General features: G+C 44.9%; 1 protein-coding gene across 1 annotated transcript in view; it reads right to left on the reverse strand.

The window, feature by feature from the left end:
• Vit (vitrin) overlaps positions 1 to 22,793 on the reverse strand; it is a 130,019-nt gene that overhangs the window by 60,544 nt on the left and 46,682 nt on the right. Inside the window, exons 3-4 of the mRNA XM_059248413.1 lie at positions 22,359 to 22,424; positions 4,319 to 4,475 (exon numbers count right to left, since the gene is read on the reverse strand). Of these exons, the coding sequence (XP_059104396.1) occupies positions 4,319 to 4,475; positions 22,359 to 22,424 (223 nt within the window). The remainder of the gene's footprint in view (positions 1 to 4,318; positions 4,476 to 22,358; positions 22,425 to 22,793) is intronic.

Raw genomic sequence — 22,793 nt, forward strand, 5'->3', positions numbered from 1 at the left:
TTTCTAATGGTTTTCCACACTCTTGTTGAGTCTCTGTTTGTAGGTCTCACTTTGTTGCTCAGGTTGGCTCTGGACTCCTGAACTCAAGTAGTTCACCTGTCGCAGCCTCCTGAGGACCTCAGACTATGGCGTGTGCTGAGTCTGAACATTAACCTTCCCACTAGTTCTTTGAAGTAAAACTTGGTGCCTGACGATTTCTAATGTGACTTTGAGGATATCACAGAATGAATTCAGTCACTTGAAGGAGCAGGATAAAATTATTAACAGTGTATGGAGAAGAGGAGGAAGAAGCGGAGGAGAAAGAGGAAAAGCAATGGATTCCCTCGAAGGCTGAAAATTGTTCTTTGATTTCTCGGATTTTTACCAGGTTTTACACCCTGATGTGTAGGGACTGACATATCCATCTGTTAGGCACGAGGCCCACCTCAAGGTCCTAAATAGCACCTTGACAATGTCATTACCTTGCTCTGGAGTCTACCATGGCTCTTCTGGGTATCTGTAATTTATGGCATATGAATAAAAAGTACAAGGATTTGTTCCCATCAACACAGATCCTTCCCTCCAGGGGTGAGGCTGCCATTTCCTGCCCTCCTCACTCCACAGTGATTCAACAACTTTCAACACTCCAATTCCCGACGGCCACGGAGAATGTGATAATAGCACTTGACATGTAAAACACTTAATGGCTTTAAAATCATCTCACACATGTCTCACTGTGTCTTCCCAGCGAACTTCAGAGCTGTGGGGCGGGGGTAGGGGTGGGGTGGGGGGTGGGAAGGCTGTAATTCCCTGTTCCTTAGAAACAGGCCGTGCCAATGAGTCACTCAAAATTTTGTAACTAGTGCTTTGCGACCGGGATTTGAACACAGGCAGGTCTCACGGATCTCAAACGCTGAGTTTATCCCTGAGTCTGTCCCCAAGTTTGGGGTATTTCTTAGGGTTCAGGAGCACAAACACCACCCCCTTCTAATACCTTGTCCCTTCCTGTAGCCTTTACTGCCCCACCATGGGGTTGGGCTAGCCTCTGTTTGCTGACCCACCTCACCACCCCATTCACATGGCTCAGGCTCACATTGTACCGCTGCCTTCTCTGGGTCCCTTTACTACCCTTGCCCTTCCTCACAGGGAGCCTGACGCCATCTTGCTTCCGCCACCATCTTAGACTTTTGTTCTCATAACATTCTTGGTGATTTACTGTCTTCTACTATCTCTAAAGATTTCTGGAATTAATTTTGTTTCTTAGACTAACGAAAAAAATGAAAAACAAATTTAAAAATTATTGTTATGTGTATAGGTGTTTTGCCTGCATGCATGCATGTATGTGTACCATGTGTAGCTAGAGTTTTCCTGCCTTGCCCACAGTCAGGACAAATCTCTCTCACCTGCCAGTCCCACAGCCGCTCAGACCCAACCAAGTAAACACAGAGACTTATATTGCTTACAAACTGTATGGCCATGGCAGGCTTCCTGCTAACTGTTCTTACAGCTTAAATTAATCCATTTCTATAAATCTATACCTTGCCACGTGGCTCGTGGCTTACCGGCATCTTCACATGCTGCTTGTCATGGTGGTGGCTGGCAGTGTCTCCTTCCGCCTTCCTGTTCTCTCAATTCTCCTCTCTGTTAGTCCCGCCTATACTTCCTGCCTGGCCACTGGCCAATCAGTGTTTTATTTATTAACCAATGAGAGCATTTGACATACAGACCATCCCACAGCAACCATGTGTATGCCTGGTGCCCACAGGGGCCAGAAGAGGGCATCAGGATACTTCAGAACTTCCTGTCTTTCTCTCCCTCCCTCTCTCCTCCCCTCCCTCCCTCCATCTCTCTGTCTCTGTCAGTCTCTCTCTCTCTCTCTCTCTCTCTCTCTCTCTCTCTCTCTCTCTCTCTCTGTCTTTCTTTTCTAAATCAAAGGTAATTAGCTGAGCAGGGACTCATATTTCATGAGCCTTCCTGATCCCCTTTGCATGGATTAACCAATCATGTCAATTGTGAAGTTGAGCTCCATCAGCTGGATGAGATGCAGTCACGATCCATGTTAGGGCTAAAAATAATGGAGCCACATTGGCCCCGGTGTGTAGCTAGCCCGATTTGGCTTCTGGCACATCCTTTTTACAATAAGAACTGAATTTGTGTGTTTGTATGGCACTGATGTTACTTCTATTTTTATTTTATTTTAATTTTTTGGTTTTTGGAGATAGGATTTCTCTGTATAGTTTTGTTTCCTGTCCTGGAACTCACTCTGTAGACCAGGCTGGCCTCAAACTCACAGAGATCCTTCTGGCTCTACCTCCTGAGTGCTGGGATTAAAGGTGTGTGCCACCATCGCCTGGCTACTGATGTTATTTCTAATACCAGCCAAGCCTGATGACCAGAGAAAGAACCCAGAACCCATGCAGTAAAAAAACTCCATGAAGTGGTGTGCATTTGTAGTAAGGACTTCTATTGAGAGATGAGAGGCGAAGACTGTGGAGTTCCCTTCAGGCCTTCAGAGTAGCTCATGGGCCAGCTAGCCTGAATTATGCAGGATGGCAGAAACAAGAGAGACCCCGCCTCAATAAGGTAGAAGGACAGAACTCCTCCAAATTGTCTTCTGGGCTCCACCCACAGGAAATGCCATGTGTGTGCCTCCCCCATAAATGAATGAATGAATGGTCAGTTTGAGATGAGCCTGAGCCTAGATATGATGCCTCAGTGTGATCAATATCCCTTTGTTTTGAAAGACTGAAATAAGTCACTCATGAGAACACAGCTATTCACGATATGGTACATGAATATTAAATCCCTGAATTCAAGTTAGCTGGAATGTTTGAACCCAAGTCTGTTCTTGCCCACCTGCTGTTCTGACGGTGGGAGGCAACTCTGGCAGGGGAGGGACTGAGGTTCCCCCAGAGCACTCTCCCTTGGTGGTACATCTCAAATCTTGCTTCCTGAAAAACAGATTCTCTCTGTGCAAAACAAAGCTAACAACATCCTGAATTCCTGTTTGTCCCTTCAGACCTCTCTATTCATCCTCCCAATGGGTAGTGATACCTCTTTCTGAAGAGTTTTTCTTCTCTCTCAAATATGGGTCCAAGGAAACCATAATGACTTCGGGTTGCTCAAAAACAAGCAGGGAGTCTTGTTTTTGGCTCATCTGTATTTTTTTTTCACTGACTTATTGCATCCCACTGGGCACACGGGGCTTGTTCCCTGTTCCCCAGAACATCCTTTTCATTTTTCCCTTTAGGCGTGTGTCCATTCTTCATAAAGCCCTTCTGGTCAGGACTCCTGCAGAGTATACATGCACCCCCCTCATTCGGTACACGGAGCAGTGCTGGGCCCCTCTAGTTCTTGTGGAAATGTGTGACCTGAGGCTCTGGGCTAGAAGTCAGGGACAGGGAGGTAATCTACTTTCTTCGTTGAAGCTGTGACTGAGTTCAAAGCACACTGTGCCTCTTGGCGTCCTCCCCCAATTCCAAAGTGACAGCTGGACAAGTGGTACCACCCGTCACTCTCCTTTGTCTCCAGTCCATCACCATAGCTCTGATATGTCCCCCCCCCACAAACTCTTGGTCATCCCTACCCATTTCCTTGCTCAGCACAGGTAGGAAAAAAATGTGCTACACAGGATCAGGAACTTTCTTTTCTTTGCCATGGTCATGAAAGAATACAATTCCTCCTCCTCCTCCTCTTCCTCCTCCTCCTCCTCCTCCTCCTCCTCCTCCTCCTCCTCCTCCTCCTCGGGGAAGAATGCTTAGCTTAATATCTGCTTCCACGATGTGTGTCTGTTACCTGCATTTTCATCCTTCCTTATCCCCTAATATTTAGCCCTTTTTTATTCTCTTCTCTACATGTAATGTTGTACCCACATGTCCATATGTTATTGGCTAGATTCAGAACATGGTTTTTAATTTTGGGTGGTGGATCCATACATAAAAATACACTCAACAGTGAAATCATAGAATCTGTAGAATCGGATGTGATGTGCCACAGCGGCCATTCCAAATGACTATTCTAACTGTACACATGTTGACAGAATTGTAAAGTTTTGGGGGTCTGGTTAATTACGATGTGTGATTTTTGTTTTCGTTTGCAATTTTTTAAATAATAAAATTTAAAGTAAAAAATGGTGGGGGAATATGTTAGTCAAGTTTTGTAAGGGTGCTGTGAAAGCAGACACAGGGTCATGCATGACTTCTGGGACAATTTTGCAAATGGAATGCAGGAGGCTCAACTAGATTTGTACATTTTTGCTCGCTAATTACCGCAACCCTGCACCAGAGGCTCCCCCACAGCACTTTGATCACTGGTTGTTGAGTAGGTCACAGCCACCCACCTGTGAACCGCGGCGCCACACACGCTGGAGTAAGACGCGTAGACGCCAGTACCGTAAACGTGGTATTTGGGGTCCTGGCATCCTGCTGGACACTTCACCATGAACTCAGGATTGATGATCTTCCCAGCTTTGACATCACAGTTGATCTGAGGCACAGCTGGGAATACAAAATGAGGTCAAAATTACCCCCCTGTGGTGTCAGCTTATATATGAGGTGACACTGTTAGGTCATAAGTATTCATTTACTTAATCTCTAAAAGTCTAATCTGAATTGACCCTGTATCCATTCCTTCTTTATAAGGAGGGTAAAGGCACAGCAAGGATGTTCCTCAGACCAACAGAATGATGACATCCATTGCCTTTAACATGCTAAAAACGAAAACAAAAAACAAACAAACAAAACAAAAAACAAAAGTAAAGGCCAACTCCTATTCTTGTTTGGACAACTAATTAATTGAAAATAATTCTGAGAAAAGACCCACCTCCCTCCATCAAAATGTGATCTGGAGTCAACGGAAGGAGGAATCTGGTTTTCCAGATGCTCTGTGATTTTTTTCCCAGGAAGAGAAAAACTCTTAGAGGAGGCAGGAAAGACATTCCGGGAAAGACAGACAAGAGGAGCTTGGGTTGTAGAGCCAAAGATAACTGAGGTAAGGTGGCTTGGGCAGCAAAAGGGGAGAGAAGTAGCTAGGTGGGGCCAGCCAGGCTCAGGGGGATGGAGCTGTTGTGTTCTGTGCCGGATGTGGGAAGACATGTCAAGTCTTTGGACAGCGGAAGTCATATTCAAAGGGACCTTTTTGTTTGGGTCCTAGAGGAGTTCTTTGGCTTAGATGTTAGATGTTGGGTTGCTATAGGACCCATCTTTTGCCTCTAAAGATGAAAAGCTGGTCCTCCCCATTGAGCATCCAGGGGAGTGTATCCATTCCCGTCTCCTGTCTCATCCTCTTTGTCACAGCTACAGGAAGGCCTCCGGGATGAGAAAGCTTGCCTGAGGACAAGGTACAAAACATGTTTTGCTGACAGTGTCGGAAAAGGGGTTGGATGCTTCTTCTCTGCAAAGATTTTTTTTCCCTCAAAAAAGAAAGGTTCTCTCAAGTCACAGCTTCGTAAACTGTGGGTTGCACAGCTCTGTGAGTTCAGGACAGCCTGGTCTGCACAGTGAGATCTTTTCTCAAAAGAACCAAAAGAGAGAAAGAACATGAAGTTGGGTGGCAGTGGAGAAAGAATATGGTAAATTTTATTTTATTTATGAGTGACTGCATGAATGTTCATATCTGTGTACGTGTGTGTGTGTGTGTGTGTGTGTATGTGTGTGTGTGTGTGTGTGTGTGTGTGTGTGTGTGTGTGTTCATATGGCTGAGGAGGTCAGAAGAAGGTACTGGATCCCTTGCAGTTGGAGTTACAGATGACCTTGAGCCACTCAGTGTGGGACCCAAACTCAGGCCCACATGATTGAGTAGTAAAGGCTCTTAATTGTCAAACCATTGTCCAAGCCACTGTACTTCATGTTTACATGTAGCTCTCAGTATGGATAATTACAAAATTCAAATGTTGACCAACTCTGCAAAGTGTTGAAGATTCTCTATAGTATCAAATATTTAGATAAGATTTAATTTCTTTCTTTTTTTGGGTGGGGAGAGGGAGGTGTTTTGAGACAGGGTTTCTCTGTGTAGTTTTGTGCCTGTCGTGGAACTCGATCTGTAGACCAGGCTGGCCTCGAACTCACAGAGATCCACCTGCCTCTGCCTCCCAAGTGCTGGGATTAAAGGCTTGCGCCATCACTGCCCGGCAAAATTTAATTTCTTTAAATGTAAAAAAAAAAAAAAAAAAGCATGTCCATCTCATTAACATGCAAATTTGCTTCTGTCACTAATAAATGGTAAAGTGATATGACTCCCAAAGAATTGCTCTAAAATAATTTTATGATTATTAGTAAGTATATTTTATATATATATATATGTAATTTTATTTTATTTTGGTTTTTCAAGACAGGGTTTCTCTGTGTAGCTTTGCTCCTTTCCTGGAACTCGCTTTGGAGACCAGGCTGGACTCGAACTCACAGAGATCCGCCTGGCTCTGCCTCCCGAGTGCTGGGATTAAAGGCGTGCGCCACCACCGCCCGGCTATTTATATATCTTTTTCTGTACACCTGTATACCCAAGAGACGTGAAAATTTCTGACCCCAAATGGGTTGTGCGTGGGAATTTAAGAAGCTTGCCCTAAAGGCCCGTTGTGTTGGTGCCCACCATTAATCAATCCCAGCATCCAGAGGCAGAGGCAAGTCGGTCGTTATGACCGGCTTGTTCTACACAGCAACTTCCAGGTCAGCCAAAGCTACATAGTGAGTGAGACTCAGTCACAACCAACCAACAAGCCTGTCCAGGGGACTGTCCAGTAGGAATGCATTCAGTTCTGGGTCCTGTCTTGAGAAGAGATTCCAAACATGATTCTAAAACATAAACGCAGTCCAGCGCGAGCATGCTCTCGCGGATGCTGGAAAACACTTAGGTGGGAGTCAGGATTGACAGAAAAGGGTCACTGAGCGGCTAGAAGGAAGAATTCAGAGGGGAGGGGTCCTTTGTCTCCGCTAGCAGCACGGTTGTGTGAGCCGTGACACCGGAGGGGGGCGCTGTACTGGAAGAGTAAACTTGCCAGAGAGGTAAATTTGCCAAGAACTTTCTAGGAACCGATGCTACCCTGGTCGGAATGGGCTGTCACCCGAAGCGATGAACGGGCTTTTGGTGGAAGTACGCAAACGGAACGGTTGTAAGGGGGGGGTGGTGGTGGTGGTGTTTCTGTCGTGGGTAGGAGGTGGAATTAAACCCCTCCCGGTGCGAAGAGCCTGTGATTACACTCAGGGATCCGGGAGCTTTGCCAGGCCACCCACCCTCTGAGTGACTGAGATGCTCTCCGAGTTGTTAATGCTTTCCAGCTGTACCCCAAAGCGCCTGCTCCTCCCCCTCCTTAACCCTGATGTAACCGAACGGAGCAGTTACGTTTCATTCAAGTTGGAGAGAGAGAACGGAACTTGAACTCCTGCTCCTCCGGGCACCCCACCCCACCCCGCCCCCTCCTCCCACAAGCTTTGCCATTCAGGCCTAGGCCGGCATGGCGCTCCTCGTGGGAGCCAGGGCAGGGCTTGATCACAGGCTTCAGCAATTTGTGGTCTACATTTAGAACGGGAGCTCCGTGCTTAAAAACATTTCGTTCCATCCTCCCCACCGAAGTTACTTCTTTTTAACCTTTTGTTCTTTTAAACCCTGATACCCAAGGCTGGGCTTACTATTTTGAATCTTAGAGTATACTTTTTTTTTTTTTTTTAAGGCAGTTTGGCAGTGAAGATGTCCATGTTGTCTCCCCGGATGTTGCTTGGTTCCTGGATGTAACTGGGGTGCTCAACTCCCATTTCCTCCACAGATTCCTCCTAAATACATCTCCTCCCCTAGACAGGAAGAAAACAGCGGACTCCTGGGTCTTGGTTATTTGAAATAGGAGATAGCAAACCCTGTGGGTTGGGATTACGTGTGGATGACACTTCGACACTCTGAGATTTGGGGATCTTTCGGAAGGCTAACCAAGTCTTTTGGAGTGGAGTAAGTGAAGCCAAATCTGGAAATCTATTGAATGCTCAGGGTATTTACATAGTGCGTGCTGTAGGATTTTCCATCATATCTGTGGCTAGAAAGACCAATGGAAATGCCCTATGGGAATACTTTGCATCAATCTAATCAACTTTTTCTTTAAGGGACATTTTAGTTGTTATTCTCTCTCTCTCTCTCTCTCTCTCTCTCTCTCTCTCTCTCTCTCTCTCTCTCTCTCTCTCACAAAATAACCCCAGGAAATATTTCAAACACAGTATGTTGTCTGTCCCCAACCTGATGAGCAAAGTTGGGTGGCTGAAATAATTTTCTCCCAGGGGACGAGACAAATGAAGTGCAGATGCTCACACAACTTTGGAAAAACAAGGAGAGATGGCAAAGTGTGGCTAAAGGTCAAATAGTTGTTAAATTTACACCAAAAATTAAGCCAGAGAAAGTGAACTAATTAAGTTTTGCAGAGTAGTTGCCAAGATCATTGGAAAGTGTAGTCAGTGCCCAGCTAGGAAAAAACAAGCCATTTTGTATTTTTTCTGACAGCAATTCTTTGAGTATATGAAAGTTATTTTTGTAAAATTTCTTCATGGTATTCTCCCTGTTGCTTGTGAAGAGATCTGTTTGCTTGCAGTGAATCTTATCCGACTCTACTTGGCGACAGATGAAATGGCTTATCTTTGCTTTGTAAGTGGGTTTTACCGTCACAATACACAACTTACATTCATTTTTATACCTTCTCACTCTCAGCTCTGGGTTTTATCCACAAAATACATGGAGTAGACTTCTTTAAAGGGGAGAATCAGCGAGGCAGACCCCGCAGCATCCTGCTTGGGTGTGAGGGAACATCAGACATCCATTGAAAGCTGTTTCTGCTGTTATCCCCAGGAACACACTTAGAAGTTCGAGAAACATTTCTTCCCAAGAGCACTCAAAGAAAGCAAGACAAAAGCCTCCCTCATCTTGCTGGTGAGGGGGAAGCCACAGAGACACAGGACAGAAGTCTCTGACATCGGGGCCTCCAGAGATGCTTCCGTAGCGCAGCAGGCTGGCAGCTGGGGCCTGACTGCTTTTGTTTCCGCCTTCTCCCAGCTCCTTCTGATGGGTCCTAAGGCTACCTACCTTGCTTCCTAAAGTCACCATCATGTTCACACCATAGCATCTCAGTGCCGGCCACAAATTCCTTCCCAGAGGCCCTAGGAATCAGCCCTGGGACAAGACGTCAGGTTCCCGTATGTCACCTGTATTATCACAGATGTCCCGTTTCAGAACAGAAAACTGATGGTCTGAGCCAATATTTTCATGTACAATTATGGTCTTCGAAGAGGAAGCCAGGCAGAGTCGTGCACACCTGTAACCCCAGCACTCAGGAGGCAGAGAAAGGAAGATCCCAAGTGAGAGACCAGTCTGGACTACACAGCAAGACCCTGTCTCAAAAGCAAAACAAAAATCTTTAGAAAGAGAGAGAACTGTAAGTGTTCGTGCTGTGCGTGGGCCTCCTGCCTGAGCTAATATGGTGGGTTTTGGCAGGTGTGGTACCCAATAAGCCAGGTATGTGGCAGGCCAAATCAAACTGTACAGAGGCCTCTTATTTTCCTGTTCATCTTTTCCGTGATCCCAGCAAAAGAACCACATTATTCTGGGATAAAATTCCGTGTTAATTAGGGAAAGCCTTTGTAAGCTTGCTCCGAGGCTGCTAATGAGGAGGAATTACTACATAGAAGAGCTTCTGCATGAAATGTTTTATTATTAAGCTTCATTTTATTGGGCTGTGGTATTCAACTAGTTTAAAACTCGTGCTTTAAAGAAAATTACACAGAAAGTTATTAGTTTAACGAAGTAAAAAGAACATCAATTTGAAGACAAGCCTGTCCTTCTTGGTCCTGACCCCCAATGGATAGGTCATGTGCGTTCTTTATTTGGGGGTGACTTTGAACGTTATTCTTTTCAATTTTCTTGAACAGTTTTTGATGACGTCTAGTTTGCTCCAAAAATTATCAGTAGCTTTTGGTCGCCTTTAGGAAAAGTTTAAAGATCGTTGGGACCTTTTCACGACCCCTTCTGAAGGATCTCTGGGCTTGTCAATACTGTTTTTCACTTTCCTACATGCACACCATCTTGAAACATGGCTCGGATCACTGCTCATAGCTGAACTCCATAATCACTGCTCATAGCTGAACTCCATTCTCCCCACCTCATCTGATTAACTACTACTACGTTTTTCAAGATCTTAGTTCTGCTTGGGTCACCATTCATCTAGACTATAAACTTCAAGAGGACAGGAATTTTTTTGGTCTATTTTGTTCACTGATGTTCAGTGGAATATTGAATGAATGAAACAATTCATTTGAAAATCCTGTTTTTGTTTTTTAACTTCTGATTCTGCTGTTTCTCCTTATACCAATCCTGGTTCAGGACACGTTTCATGTCTGGACTGCTAATGTAATTGCCTACTGTCCTGGACTTTTCTGTGCCAGCCCAACCCTTTGTCCCAATCCTTTCTTTAGGAACATCGTGGTGAGACTTGGGGAAAAAACATGTAATCAGATTTTATCATTCTCCTGGTCAACAGTTCTCAGTGGCTTCCTCCTGGCCTCAGACTAGTGTCCAGCCTCTTTGGCTGCAAGGGATTGAAGGATTTGATCTCCATATTTCTACTTCATTTCTTACCACAGTTACATGGATGGGGAGAAGGTTCCAGACAGCAAAGGTCTAGGAGAATGAAGCACCAGGGTTAAGATTTTGATGTAGGACTAGTCTCTGTGGTTTGGAGAACATGACAAAGCATGTGGGCTTGGAGCAAAGTGAGTGAGGAGAAGAAGATGTCAGCAGGGACCAAGGCACACGGGAACTTCCCAAGTTCAAAGTCCTGCCATGATCAATGAGTCACCTGTGTCTCCACCAGAACTCTTTGTAGGACTGCATAATACTCTTTTCACTGGAAAAATTGTCTTGAAAAGCCTGCTGAACCATTGAGGACTTACAGGGAGGGGGTGTGTTGTTCTAGCAGGGAAGAGGAATACTGTGGGGTGGCTTGCAGTGTGGGCCACCATCCAAGGGCAGAACATGAGAGAGACAGAGAGGCAGGAAGAATGAGGTCCTGGAGGAGCCCACTGTTGGTCCTTAAAAATCTATAGTAATGGGTCAGAATGTGACAGAACGGCAGTTGTAGGGGAGTTCCTTTTTGTAGGCTGTAGTAGAACTGTGTCACAGGGGAACAGGACAGGAAGGCCACAAGAACATAAGGACGGCTAGACAGAGACATCCTTGAGGACGTAAGCCTTCGATTCTGCAGAAGCCAATGGAAGAATTCCAGACTGTTTTAAAAAATGGGTGCAGCACTGCTTATGTCTAATGTCTGAGGAATAATAGAGACCCAGCTAATATCCAATGACATCACTCTAAACTTTGAAATTACAGCTGCTCAATGGTAGAGCTGAATCCAAACCCCAATAAATCTGAATCTAATTTCATTCTACGCTCAACTGAGCTGAGATTTTTACTGTGAGTGTGCAGCATGGGAGACCCATGGTCACAAAAGATTTGTCAAGAACAATCTACCTAAGAGGCATTCAGAGGAGAGACAAGCACGTAATGGAAATTGTTAGGAAGACAATTGAATAAAAGGTATCTGTCCTTTTTGCTAGTTTGGTTTTTTTTTTTTTTGATACAGAATCTCACTGTGTATCTTTGGCTGGCCCCAACTCACTGTGTAAACTAGGCCGGCCTAGAACTCATAGAGATCCTCCTGCCTCTGCCTCCCAAGTGCTGAGATTAGAGGTGTGCGCCACCATGCTCAACAAAAAATACTTGTATCAATATATAAAGACATGCTCATGCGCTAAGCCCTTTAAAGAGTGTATAAGATGAGTTTTCCTCATCATTGCTTCCTGCCACGTGGAGAAAAATGCCTTTCTCCATGTGAAAGGATGGACGGAAGGATGAATGGAAGGATGGGTGGAAGGAAAGTGAGCTAGGAGTGACAGGTTATCTGTAATTTACCCGTGGCAATATAGCTTTGGGGTGTCTGTCAATGTTTAGGACTCTGAAAATAATCTATTAATGACAAAGAGTCCCAGTACACATTCCTTTACATGATCCTTACAAAACCCTGAAAGACATGTATCTTCATTTTCCCAAGAACCAAATTGACTGCACATGCTTATTTATCGAGCAGGGCCTGAGTCAAGATCTGGCCCTTCCGGTCCTAAAGCCAAGGTCTGTTAGCTCTACCTGGCTATGGCCTTTTCCATAACTGAAAACAAGCAGTTACTTCTTTAATCTAATCCTCCAGGGCCTTTCTGAATTCAAACATCACACACAGCTATTATCAGGTGAATGCAGGATATGTATAGTTGACAAGCTGTATTACTAGTGTGTGTGTGTGTGTGTGTGTGTGTGTGTGTGTGTGTGTGTGTGTGCGTGCACAGACATACACACATGCTTCTGTATGCTCCCCCAAAATACATGCAAGGCAACTCTCCAGTGCAATTTTCTTGGTGCTGTTTCCCCATTATGTCTAAGAACCGGCCACGGCAGGGCCGGTTCACTGAAAATTCGCCAGAGTGTCAGCTTTCCTTCTATCCTTCTATCCTATCTATCTACCTATCACAAGGAAGTCTAGACATGTAATTCACCTTTCTCATGATCTGTAGAAGGCACACTTAGCAACCTGTGTGGAGAACAACCAGCACTTGGCACCAGGAGTCTCAGAAAGGAGCAAATACTGAAGATTAATTACAAGTTGCTGTATGTGAATCTGCCCAAGGAGCTACATGCCTCTTCTACAAAACCCTTCACCCAACGAGCTTTTTAGCCTCATCACTGTCCAACGCACTCAATAACCAAGTCCCAGAACAATGACTTCTTCATGCTTAAAGCCGCGTGTCTGGAAAGCATCCATCCTCTCAAGGTTGATTACTGAAGTTTTTCCACACCTCATGTACAAGGTATTCAGACTAACTGATTGGAGTGAATGTATAAATTAAAGGCTGCACATTTCACCCCAAGTTAAGCCTATTTCAACAGTCTCCACTGTAATGGAACTATTTCAGAATGAGGTTTCTGCACGCCCGTGGAGAACATCTTCTTCCCTTTGCTGACTGTTGTCTCTGTAGCGTAGATTTCCTGTTCAGTAACCCCTCAGGAATAGCCATCCTCCAGTCATGAAGGGGCCCTGACCCACCTTCTGCTTGTACCCCCCTAAACTCCCCTACACCTAGAGCCTACCCTGCCATCCCACTGTCTCCTGACCTCACCCCACATTTGCTCTCCATGATATTGGCTCGGTGGAGCTAGACAGCTTCCCGACCTCCTCTGTCGGTAAAACTCTTGTTTTTCATGTCTCATTTTGAATCTTCTTTTGTGAAACCACCATGAATCCTGTTGTAGACTCCTTATTTGTTATTCTCATGTAGTGGTTACCATATTTTATTTTACAGTGATTTTTGTTGTTCATTTATCTGTGTATTCATCTAACAATTACCTAATGAGCACTAATTATATATTCTTGCTACTATTGGCCTTTTGGGGAAGACAGACTATATTAAAATAATATGTGGTAAGACTCAGAGGGCGTATGACATGCAGGAAACATCCAACCTAGTTTTAAGTATGTGCTGGAGGAAGGTGTTGGGACCAGGAAAGCCTTTTCTCATAGTTTTGGGGCAAGAAGGACTATTTCCATTTTGTCTAGTATAAGATTGAATGCTTGCTGAAGTCCAAGCATTCTAAATAGACAGCCAGTGATGTGCTGTGTTTTGTCAATCATAGTGGCTGTCCCCTGGGCAATCTGTCTATCCTGGCACTGCTCTGCTTAAGCTAATCATTTCTGGAACTCCACTGTGGCTCTTCCATGTGTGGAAAAGTCTCCTGATGAGATTTTACAACTTAAAAGCTATTCCGCCTCCAGCACAGACACTCTGCCAAGTAGAGATTGCTCTAGAGCCTTTGGTGGCCATAATTTATGTGGAAACATAAGATGGGTTTATTATAGTAAGGGCTGTAATGCTTATGAGTTGAAAAGTAGGCTTGCTTTGGTTGCATAGCCTAAGCATAAATGAAGTTAGCGTCACAATCTACAACCACTCTGTCATTACGTGTAGCCTTCAACAATCAAGAGAAATGGAGCTGCATTGGGGCAATTTGTTAGAAACTGCTTGAGCAGGCTTATGCTGACTGAACCTACCAGGGAGGTGCCTCTGGGTAGGGTTAGATTTATAGCTTCAGAATGTACCAAGAAAATGAGAGCCTTGGAAAAAGTCACCTCTAAGAATAGAGTGTTAAAACTCCCATTAGTACAGCAAGGTAAACTTTACCTTGGACTGCATACAGAAAGTTAATTTATTAAGTCACCAACATGCTAATTCTCTCTCTATGTCATTATTCCTTTCTAGTATTTCAAGACAGTGGCCAAGCTTTTGTATGCTCTTCCCTCTGGAGTTCAAGGTTGCCGCACAGGGGACAGAGTGGCCCAACAACCCTCCCTCTGTGCTTTGGGAATTATTATCTCTAAGTCTCCCTTTCTTGAAGGAATTGGTTTCTTTCTGCTCAAAGGCAATGAAGGGAAAAACAACAAACAAAACAAAATAAATCAAAACAAAACAAAACAATGCTCCCAGGCTGGGTGAATTGAAGTGGGTCAATAGGTTCCCATGGGGGAAATGTCCCTACTCTCTAGCAGCTTTTGGGCGAGCACTGTCTCAAAGCAGCACCCAGTGTGATATCTCCTAAGGAGAGGCCTGAAGCACAAAGTTGCCCCATCTCTGCCAAGATTTGGTGTTTAGGAAACCATGGAGCCGCCCACCTTCCATGGAAGACAGGCTTGGGTTCTGAACCACTTGGACCATCTCCCCGAATCTTCCAAACGACGCCCAAATGTTATAGAGGCTACAGCAGTGGGGAGGGGGGTGGGTGGGGAGGTAGGGGGAGCCACTGTAAATAAGGAATTTGAATTCCCAGCCCTCTCTCTACCTCCATGAGTGCCAGTTTGGAGTCAGCCTTGATTTAATTTAGAAAATCAAGTCATCAGCCAAACTCAGTAGGATAAATATATATATATACCAAATGCGGCTATTCATACGAAAGCAAAGCATTGGCTTGGAATGAATGGTCACCTATAAACCTGTCTTATAGGTGGGTCTGTGGGACGGCTGTTGCTTATTCCATCTCTGCTTCTCTCTGCTGAGCCTTCCTATAAGATTATCTTTAACTCGTGCTTAGTATTGTGTTCTAAATCCAAAGGGTTCCTAGCGAAGCTCAGTCAGATCCATGAGGACAACCGGAGACCATGGGCCAACCAAAGAGATGGAAGGAAAGTAAAGAGGATGAGAAGAAAAAGAAATGGGAAATCAGGGGTGGCAGAGAAGAGAGAAGAGCTCCCTGCCAAAGGTGGTGTTAACACTATGGGTAGGCAGAATAGATAGATACATACACTGGCAATCTCAGGTCAAACCAAAGGAACCAGCACCGGCTCTTCCTCTTCCTGTGCCTTCCTTACATCTCTTCTACCTTACTTTGCTTCCTACTTGGTCAAATCTCGCTCCTTCATCCCTCTTACCTACTGCCAAATAACTCGTCCCTCTGTTCCTACTTCCTCCCGCCATGCCTTACTCCACCTAACTAGAGTTCAAAGGCTGGCTTTGATGACTAGTGGCCGTCCTTAGTGCTTGAGTCTCGGGAGTCTAGGATAGCATCTGATGTGCTGGAAAGATCTGAAAATCGTCAGATGAGCAACACTAACAAATTGTCTCCCCGTCGCTATTTCAACTCTGCGGGTTGTGAAGACTTTTTGATCTTAAAAAAAAAAAAATCACTGGTAGAACATGAAAGCTCCCAGAAGAGCAGAGGAAGAGGGGAACTATAGAGGATCTATCTAGATGGTCTTACATTCAGGTCTACAACCAGCATCGGCCTTGTCTCAGCCTTTCATCCACTGATTCTCAGTGTTAGGAAGCATGTCAGAATCCCCAGCTCATCAGACCACAGATGGCTGGAGTTCTCCTGCAGTTTCTGGTTCAGTAACAAAAGGTTTCAGTTGGTGCTGATATTGCCAGTCTGGGAACTTTGAGAATCTCATCTGCTTCCCACTGGACCCTACTTGGTTTGTTCAAAGCCTTGGCTTTTATCACTTTACATTTAAAATCCAAGAAGCTCCTGTAAGATAGATTCTGAGATCTCAAACATAAATGTAAGGTGGTCAAGGTGTCTTTGTTTAGTAACAAGGAAGCTGGCCTCTACGTTCCTGCTCTCTGAGAGTATGTTTTCTTGACTGTATTTTACTGTCAGTAAAATTGGTCATTGTAGGTCAACTCTTGCTCTGTATTTCAGCCAAGGGGAAAGGCTGACCTTCTGAATTTATGGTTCAGGCCTCCTTAGGCACTGGGACCCTTCAACACCTCTAAAACGAGCTCTACATAGAACTACACAGAAGACAGGCACAGTTACATCTATTAACCTCTCCAAGAGATGTGAGAACGTGGAGCTGTCTCCTCCTCCACCATCTACATCCATATAAATTCTGTCCGGGCTTTGTAGACACATCCATGCTGCCCGCCCGTGTGCATGGGACACGTCATAACACAACTAACCAGCCATGTTCTGTCTTCTCTCTTCATATTCTGGTATTAAAGGTTATTATAGTAGTTGGCAGGGCCAACTTGCCCGCTCTTGTCTCCTCTGAGAATAACACTGCCCTGGTAAGGTCAGACCCCCCAACCAGCTTAAATGGATGTAATTCAATTCTCTCTCCCAGGGTGAGATCGGGAGAGGGGTAGGAGGGAGATGCAGATGTATGGAGACAGGCAGAGGTGTTGGCTCTTTGATTGGGTTCTTGTGGCCTTTATATCTGGGCACCAGTCCCGGGGAACTCCAGCTGTGCTTCCTACCTTGGTTTCTGTGAATGACTCCAGGTCCCATCCAAATCCTCTTTTCTACTTACACAAATTGAGCTTGGATTTCTGCTAATTGCAAACCAAACAGCCTGTGCGGAGATACTCCCCACTGCCTCATGATGAAGTCCAGATTCCCACACAGTAGTGAAGCCCTTCACCATACGGTACGGCTAACTCTCCACCGTTCACCCCAACACCTTCACCTCATTCTGTATCTTCCAGCCAAATTGAGACTTTTGCTTTCAATTTTTTTCGGGGATTAGGACAGAGTCTTGTTTTGTAGACCAGGTTAGCACTGAACTCATGATCCTTCTGCCTCCGTTTCCCAAAGGGCTGGGATTGTAGGCATGCACTGCCATGCCTGGCCAACTTTTTAAGCTTTTTCAAATCTTCAGGCCTTGAGCACCTTCCCCGACCCTCACCCAATTGTTTGTGATGCCATGCCCTCTTCTGCTTCATGAGAGTAGGCACACCACTCCTCCACACCCACTCTGTTCCTTCATCGTCTCATAGTATGCTACTCCTTGACCTGTGATGGACTTGCGTATTGCTCATCTTCCTGACTGGTGTGTGAGCTCTGTGAAGGTAAAAGTGCTTTTGGATCCCGGTTGCATCTGGGTGTCTGGTGAATCCTTGCCGAATGCATGAATGCTGTGCCTCTTCCCTGCCATAAGTTACCTAGTCCAGCTGCAGACAGCAATTGGAAAAATGAAAATGACTCCGGCCTCAAGCTAGAGATGACAATTTGCAAATACCCCTGAGGTCAAGAATCAGATATGTCCCTGGCTTGGGAATATTCTATTACGTTCCTTGCGCCCTTTCCCTCCCTTATTTAATGATTGTGCTAGAGTTTCTAATTAGAGAAAAGTCTTCAGGCACTTATTGATTCAAATGTGCGGCCTCACAAGGGAGATTTTTGAGAGCAAAACTAGAATTTAGCATATCAGAAATTCAATCCATCGGAGATCTCTCCAAGGGGTTTGCCCTTGGGTTACTTAACGCAGACTTTCATAGGCACTGAGCACTGTTGTCATGGCAATCACGGAACCTTTCATGATTTTTGTATCAGAGTTAATGAAGATACTGGAAACAGCCCAAAGGAATCCATACTTGGGTGTGCATTTGTCTCCATATTAGCCTAATCATTGTTTTGAATACATATCTGTCCCAGTGCTATTCCTCGTGGCTCTTGGTCCTGAAAGGGATAAATAAACACCTTTTTTTTTTTTTTTTTTTTTAGTATTTCAGCCTAAGAGTCCATGGATGACTGCCCCTTTGGTCTCGTTTCAGCAGGAAATCCCACATGGTAGCTTTTAAGAAAACGAAGAAAAAGGGGGTGGTTGTGGGAAGCAAATTTCTCTCTTTTATTTCAAATTATACACGTTACTGATTTCAACACACTTAAATTTAATGCCCGTAAAGAAAGCCTTTGCTGTGGAAAGCACAGAGCATTGACTTTGTCTAAAGCCTCTGTTTTACAGTCCCCTATAAACCTCCATCATGCCTTCACTTCTGGATCCAGAAATCCCAGATCACTCACAGTCCACTGTTTCCCATCTGTGTCCTGTTCTGCAGGCTAGTTCCCATCATACACTCTGTCCTTCTTCCCAGTGAGAGAATCCCCTACTTTCATGAAGTATGTGCATGCTGACAATTCACACCCTTTCCTCTGTTTGTTACTGACCCAAATGGCACTTAAGTAGAGGTGTTATAGTTAACTTTCTGGATATTATTGTTATTTTTTTAGGGGAATTCATATGTGCCTTTTTTCATTCTTTCTTGTTGGTTGGAAAGAATGGAGGTGGGGCGGCCATTTTGGACTGTTAGGAGCTTCCAAAAGTCTGGAGCTTCTATTAAATTACAGGTTGATTTTGCTTAAGGGAGAGAGACTTTGGTCTCATGTAAGTGGTAATGGTTTTGGATTTTTTTTTCCGGTCAGCTGATCTTCATTGATATACCCCAAAACGAAATTTATTTTTCCTTTCTATTGTTTGAGTGTGATATCTACCAGGTGTTTCTGTGATTTACTTCCTGAACCCAGAGCTTCAGTTCGAATGGGAAATGTCCCCGTACAGCCTGCTGAGTTCCTCCAGGTACAGTCAGAATCCTGATTTTCAGCACAGCAAAGAATCTCAGGAGGAGTCAATAGGAAGCAAAGCTGGGGTTTGTTAAGAAGACAGTGCGTACCTAAGGGGTGGGTAAGCTTCCTCAAGACAGAGTCCCACCTACCTGCCTTCAAAGTAGCTATTTGTAGGCATGGTCTGCTGTCTTTTGAAGTTAGATTGTTTATAATATGTAATTTACAAACAAGTTCCAAGATTTAGCAAAGCCTAAAAGTTAAGTAAAAGAACCAGGAATTTGTTTACTTATTTCTCTTATCTTCAAGAATTTCCTTGTGCAGATGAAACTGTATGGTTTTTCGGGGTGGGTGGGTGGGTGGGATACACATTGTTCAGGTTTATGGAGGAGAGAGAGCCTGCTTACAGGATTCAACTCAAAGGCCCTGTAGGTTTTAGCCTTAAGCAGGGTTCATTAGCTGTTTAAATACTTGTTTGAGATATTCTTTGGAAAAAGGAGCATCGTACCTCTGTAAGCAATTCATCTGTCACCCCATCCACACTCTCCCGACCAGTGAAGAAGGTTTATTTTGGTTTACAGTTGAGAGTGTGCAGGCCATAACAGCGGGAAAGACAGGAGTGTGAGGTGGCTGGTTATACTGTCTACAGTCAGGAAGCCCAGAACAGACAGCTGTGGTGCCAGACTGTATATGTATGTATGTATGTATGTATGTATGTATGTATGTATGTATGTATCTACCTACCTATCTATCTTTCTATCTATCATCTATCTATCTGAAACAAAACCCTCAAGGCTCCCGGCAAGTGACTCACTTTCCCTGAGAGGTCCTATAAAATAGCACCAACACTGAGTACAAAATATTCAGACATGCCAGCCTATGGGAGATATTTCACATTCAACTCAAAACATTCTGTCCCTTGGCCCCCTACACTCATGGCCAGCTCATAGCACATACTATATTTATTCCAAATTTAAAAGTCCTTATAGCCTTTAATAGTTCCAACAACTACCCAACAGCCCAGTTACCTCATGAAACCCAAGGTCATTTCTTAATTGTGCGCCATTGTAAAATCAAAATCAAGTTATACACTTTTAACATACAATGGCTCAGAGTAAGCATTCCCGTTCCCAAAGGGAGGGATGGAGGAGACTTGGCAAGGAATGATAGGACCAAATTCTGCAACTCCATGTTGGGTCTCTGGGACTAGCAATGGAATCACTGAGCCCCAAAGTGCTTCGGGAGCCTCTCTCCTTCCGTTCTGCTTCCTGCAGCACATGGAACCTCTCTTTGGGCCAACTCTACTTCACGCTTGCAGCTTTCCTCCGCAGATGTTCCATGATCTTGGGATCGCCAGCATCCCGGGGTCTTCGCTGCAACTCGGGCATCACATGCCAATTTTATGTGATGGCTTTTTAGGGCTGCCCCGTAGGGACTCCAACCCAGCCACACGTTGCTTGTCTCCAGGAACTTTCTTGGTACAACCTTCATGCTGCCACCACTTGTATTTTACTTCCCTGCAAAACCAGCACCCTGGGAACAATGCTGCCGAATTCTACTGCCAGCTCGAGACACCATCCAGCCATCTCTCTCACAGATGTGGTGGCCTTCCTGTGCCTTGGTGGCTCAATTTGAGAAAACACTTTCCTAGGTGCTGGAGCAGGGGAGCCCTTCAGAGGCATTCTCAGTTTATGTATGTATGTATGTATGTATGTATGTATGTATGTATGTATGTATGCTTTTTGAGACAGGGTTTCTCTGTGTAGCTTTGCGTCTTTCCTGGATCTCGCTCTGTAGACCGGGCTGGCCTCGAACTCACAGAGATCTGCCTGGCTCTACCTCCCGAGTGCTGCCACCACCACCTGGTTACATTCTCAGTTTAGGTGGAGTCTTTTCAAATGAGTTTTCACTTTCCCAAGCTGAAGACTTTGTGGAGTGGGGTCTTGTCATCGGGACACCTTTCCTGTGGCCCCAGTACAGAGCAGGAGAAAGTTTCTGATTCATAGTGCTTCTCTCTTAACAATTACAGCTGCATATTCACAACATCCAATTCACTCAGGCGCCTCTTCTTGCCAAACTGCACAGTTTCCACGTTCTTCTGTTTCGCTTGCTGCTCTCTCACTAGAGACGGGGTAAGAGCAGTGAGCAGTAACCCCAGTACTGCCTGAATACTGTCTTGTCTCGAAATTTCTCCAGCCCAAGCAAACTTGTTTTATTGCTTTCAAATTTGGTCTCACTCAAGTTCTTGGAATGCATGAATGACCTCCAATTCTGTTCTCCATTGAGTATCTTAGTTTCCCTCTGAAGCCTTGAGAGTTGGGTCTCCACTGTGCATATTTCTCTCAGCATTGTGATCTTGCAGACACCCATCGGAATGGCCTGTTAAGTTCTGCTTACAGCACGATAGTGCTTCTCTGGCTCACGGCATCCAACTCTTCAACATTCCTTCTGCAAACCGGCTCTAAAGACCTACAGATTGCAAGCTCAGGTTTATCAAAGCGACGGCGGCAGGCATGTGAGGTGGCTGGCCACACTGCATCCACACACAGGAAGCAGAGCTCTGTTGGCAATCATTACAGTGCCTTGGTTTTGTTAGTTGTGTTGAAATTGCAGCCAATAAGAAACGTAAACCCGCAGCCGGGTGGTGGTGGCGCACACCTTTAATCCCAGCACTCGGGAGGCAGAGCCAGGCGGATCTCTGTGAGTTCGAGGACAGCCTGGGCTTCAGAGGGAGTTCCAGGAAAGGCGCAAAGCTACACAGAGAAACCCTGTCTCGAAAAACCAAAAGAAAGAAAAGAAAAGAAATGTAAACCCAATCAGTGTTGGGTATGCCAGGGACTCTTCCTTTTCCCCCGTCTCCTTAATTTCCCCTGGTCCTTCTGTCCCTTGAAGGCATGCTGGGAGACAGGAAGATTTCACGGACTTTCACACCAGCCATACTGAATCTTCTGCCACGGGGAATTGAGACATCAGCCGTAGGAAGTCAGAGTTGCGTGGTTCTATGGGTGAATTTTGAGTTTCCCCATTGCAGTGGGACCACATTTGTTTTACTTCAAAATCAGGATTTAAAACAATTTTTTGGGGGTGGGGGTGGGGAATGAGGCAAAGAATGAATCAGACACATCTCCATTTAAATGTAAAAGAACTGACACAGAAACAAAAACCCTGACCAAGACCCAGTATTACCATTCACAGCCTCTAATGCTGTGGTTCTCAACCTGTGGGTCACTTTGGGGGTTGAACGACCCTTTCACAGGGGTCGCATATCAGATATTTACATTATGATTCATAACAGTAGCAAAATTACAGTTACAAAGTAGCAACGAAATAATTTTATGGTTGGGGGTCACCCCAACATGAGGAAGTGTATTAAAGGGTCTCAGCGTTAGGAAGGTTGAGGACCGCTGCTGTGACATAAGCGTGACCACTCTCCACATGGGGCACGCAGCCTGGTGCCAGAAAGGGATTTTGATTTTACTTACCAAATTTGGGCCTTTTAATCTTCTTTGCCGTTTCTTTATTTGAGTGTATTCCAGTTACCAGCAAAACTAGACACGGAAAATAAGAACAAAATGAACCTAATTAATATCATTTCTCTTAAACCCTGTTTTCTTCATGGCTTCCCACATTTGCAATGGTTATGCACGAGGCATTTTCACTGATGAAATGAATCTTTTCTTAATTAGGGGGAGCGAGAGGTCCAGTTTGTAGAGTGTCTCATCTCTGCTGAAAGATCTTTTCGGAAAACCACTTTGGTATCTACCATGTCTGTTACCTTTTCATTTCAACACACCAGGTCTGCAGCTCCTTTTCCAAAGGAGGGAGGATGGGCCTGGTCCCAGGAATGAAAGCTGGGTGTAGGATGAACAACCACTCTTTGTTTGTGACCTTTCCTCAGTTCCACAGTGGGCTTCCAA

The sequence above is a fragment of the Peromyscus eremicus genome, chromosome 22, assembly GCF_949786415.1.
Source record: "Peromyscus eremicus chromosome 22, PerEre_H2_v1, whole genome shotgun sequence".
Lineage (NCBI taxonomy): Eukaryota > Metazoa > Chordata > Mammalia > Rodentia > Cricetidae > Peromyscus > Peromyscus eremicus.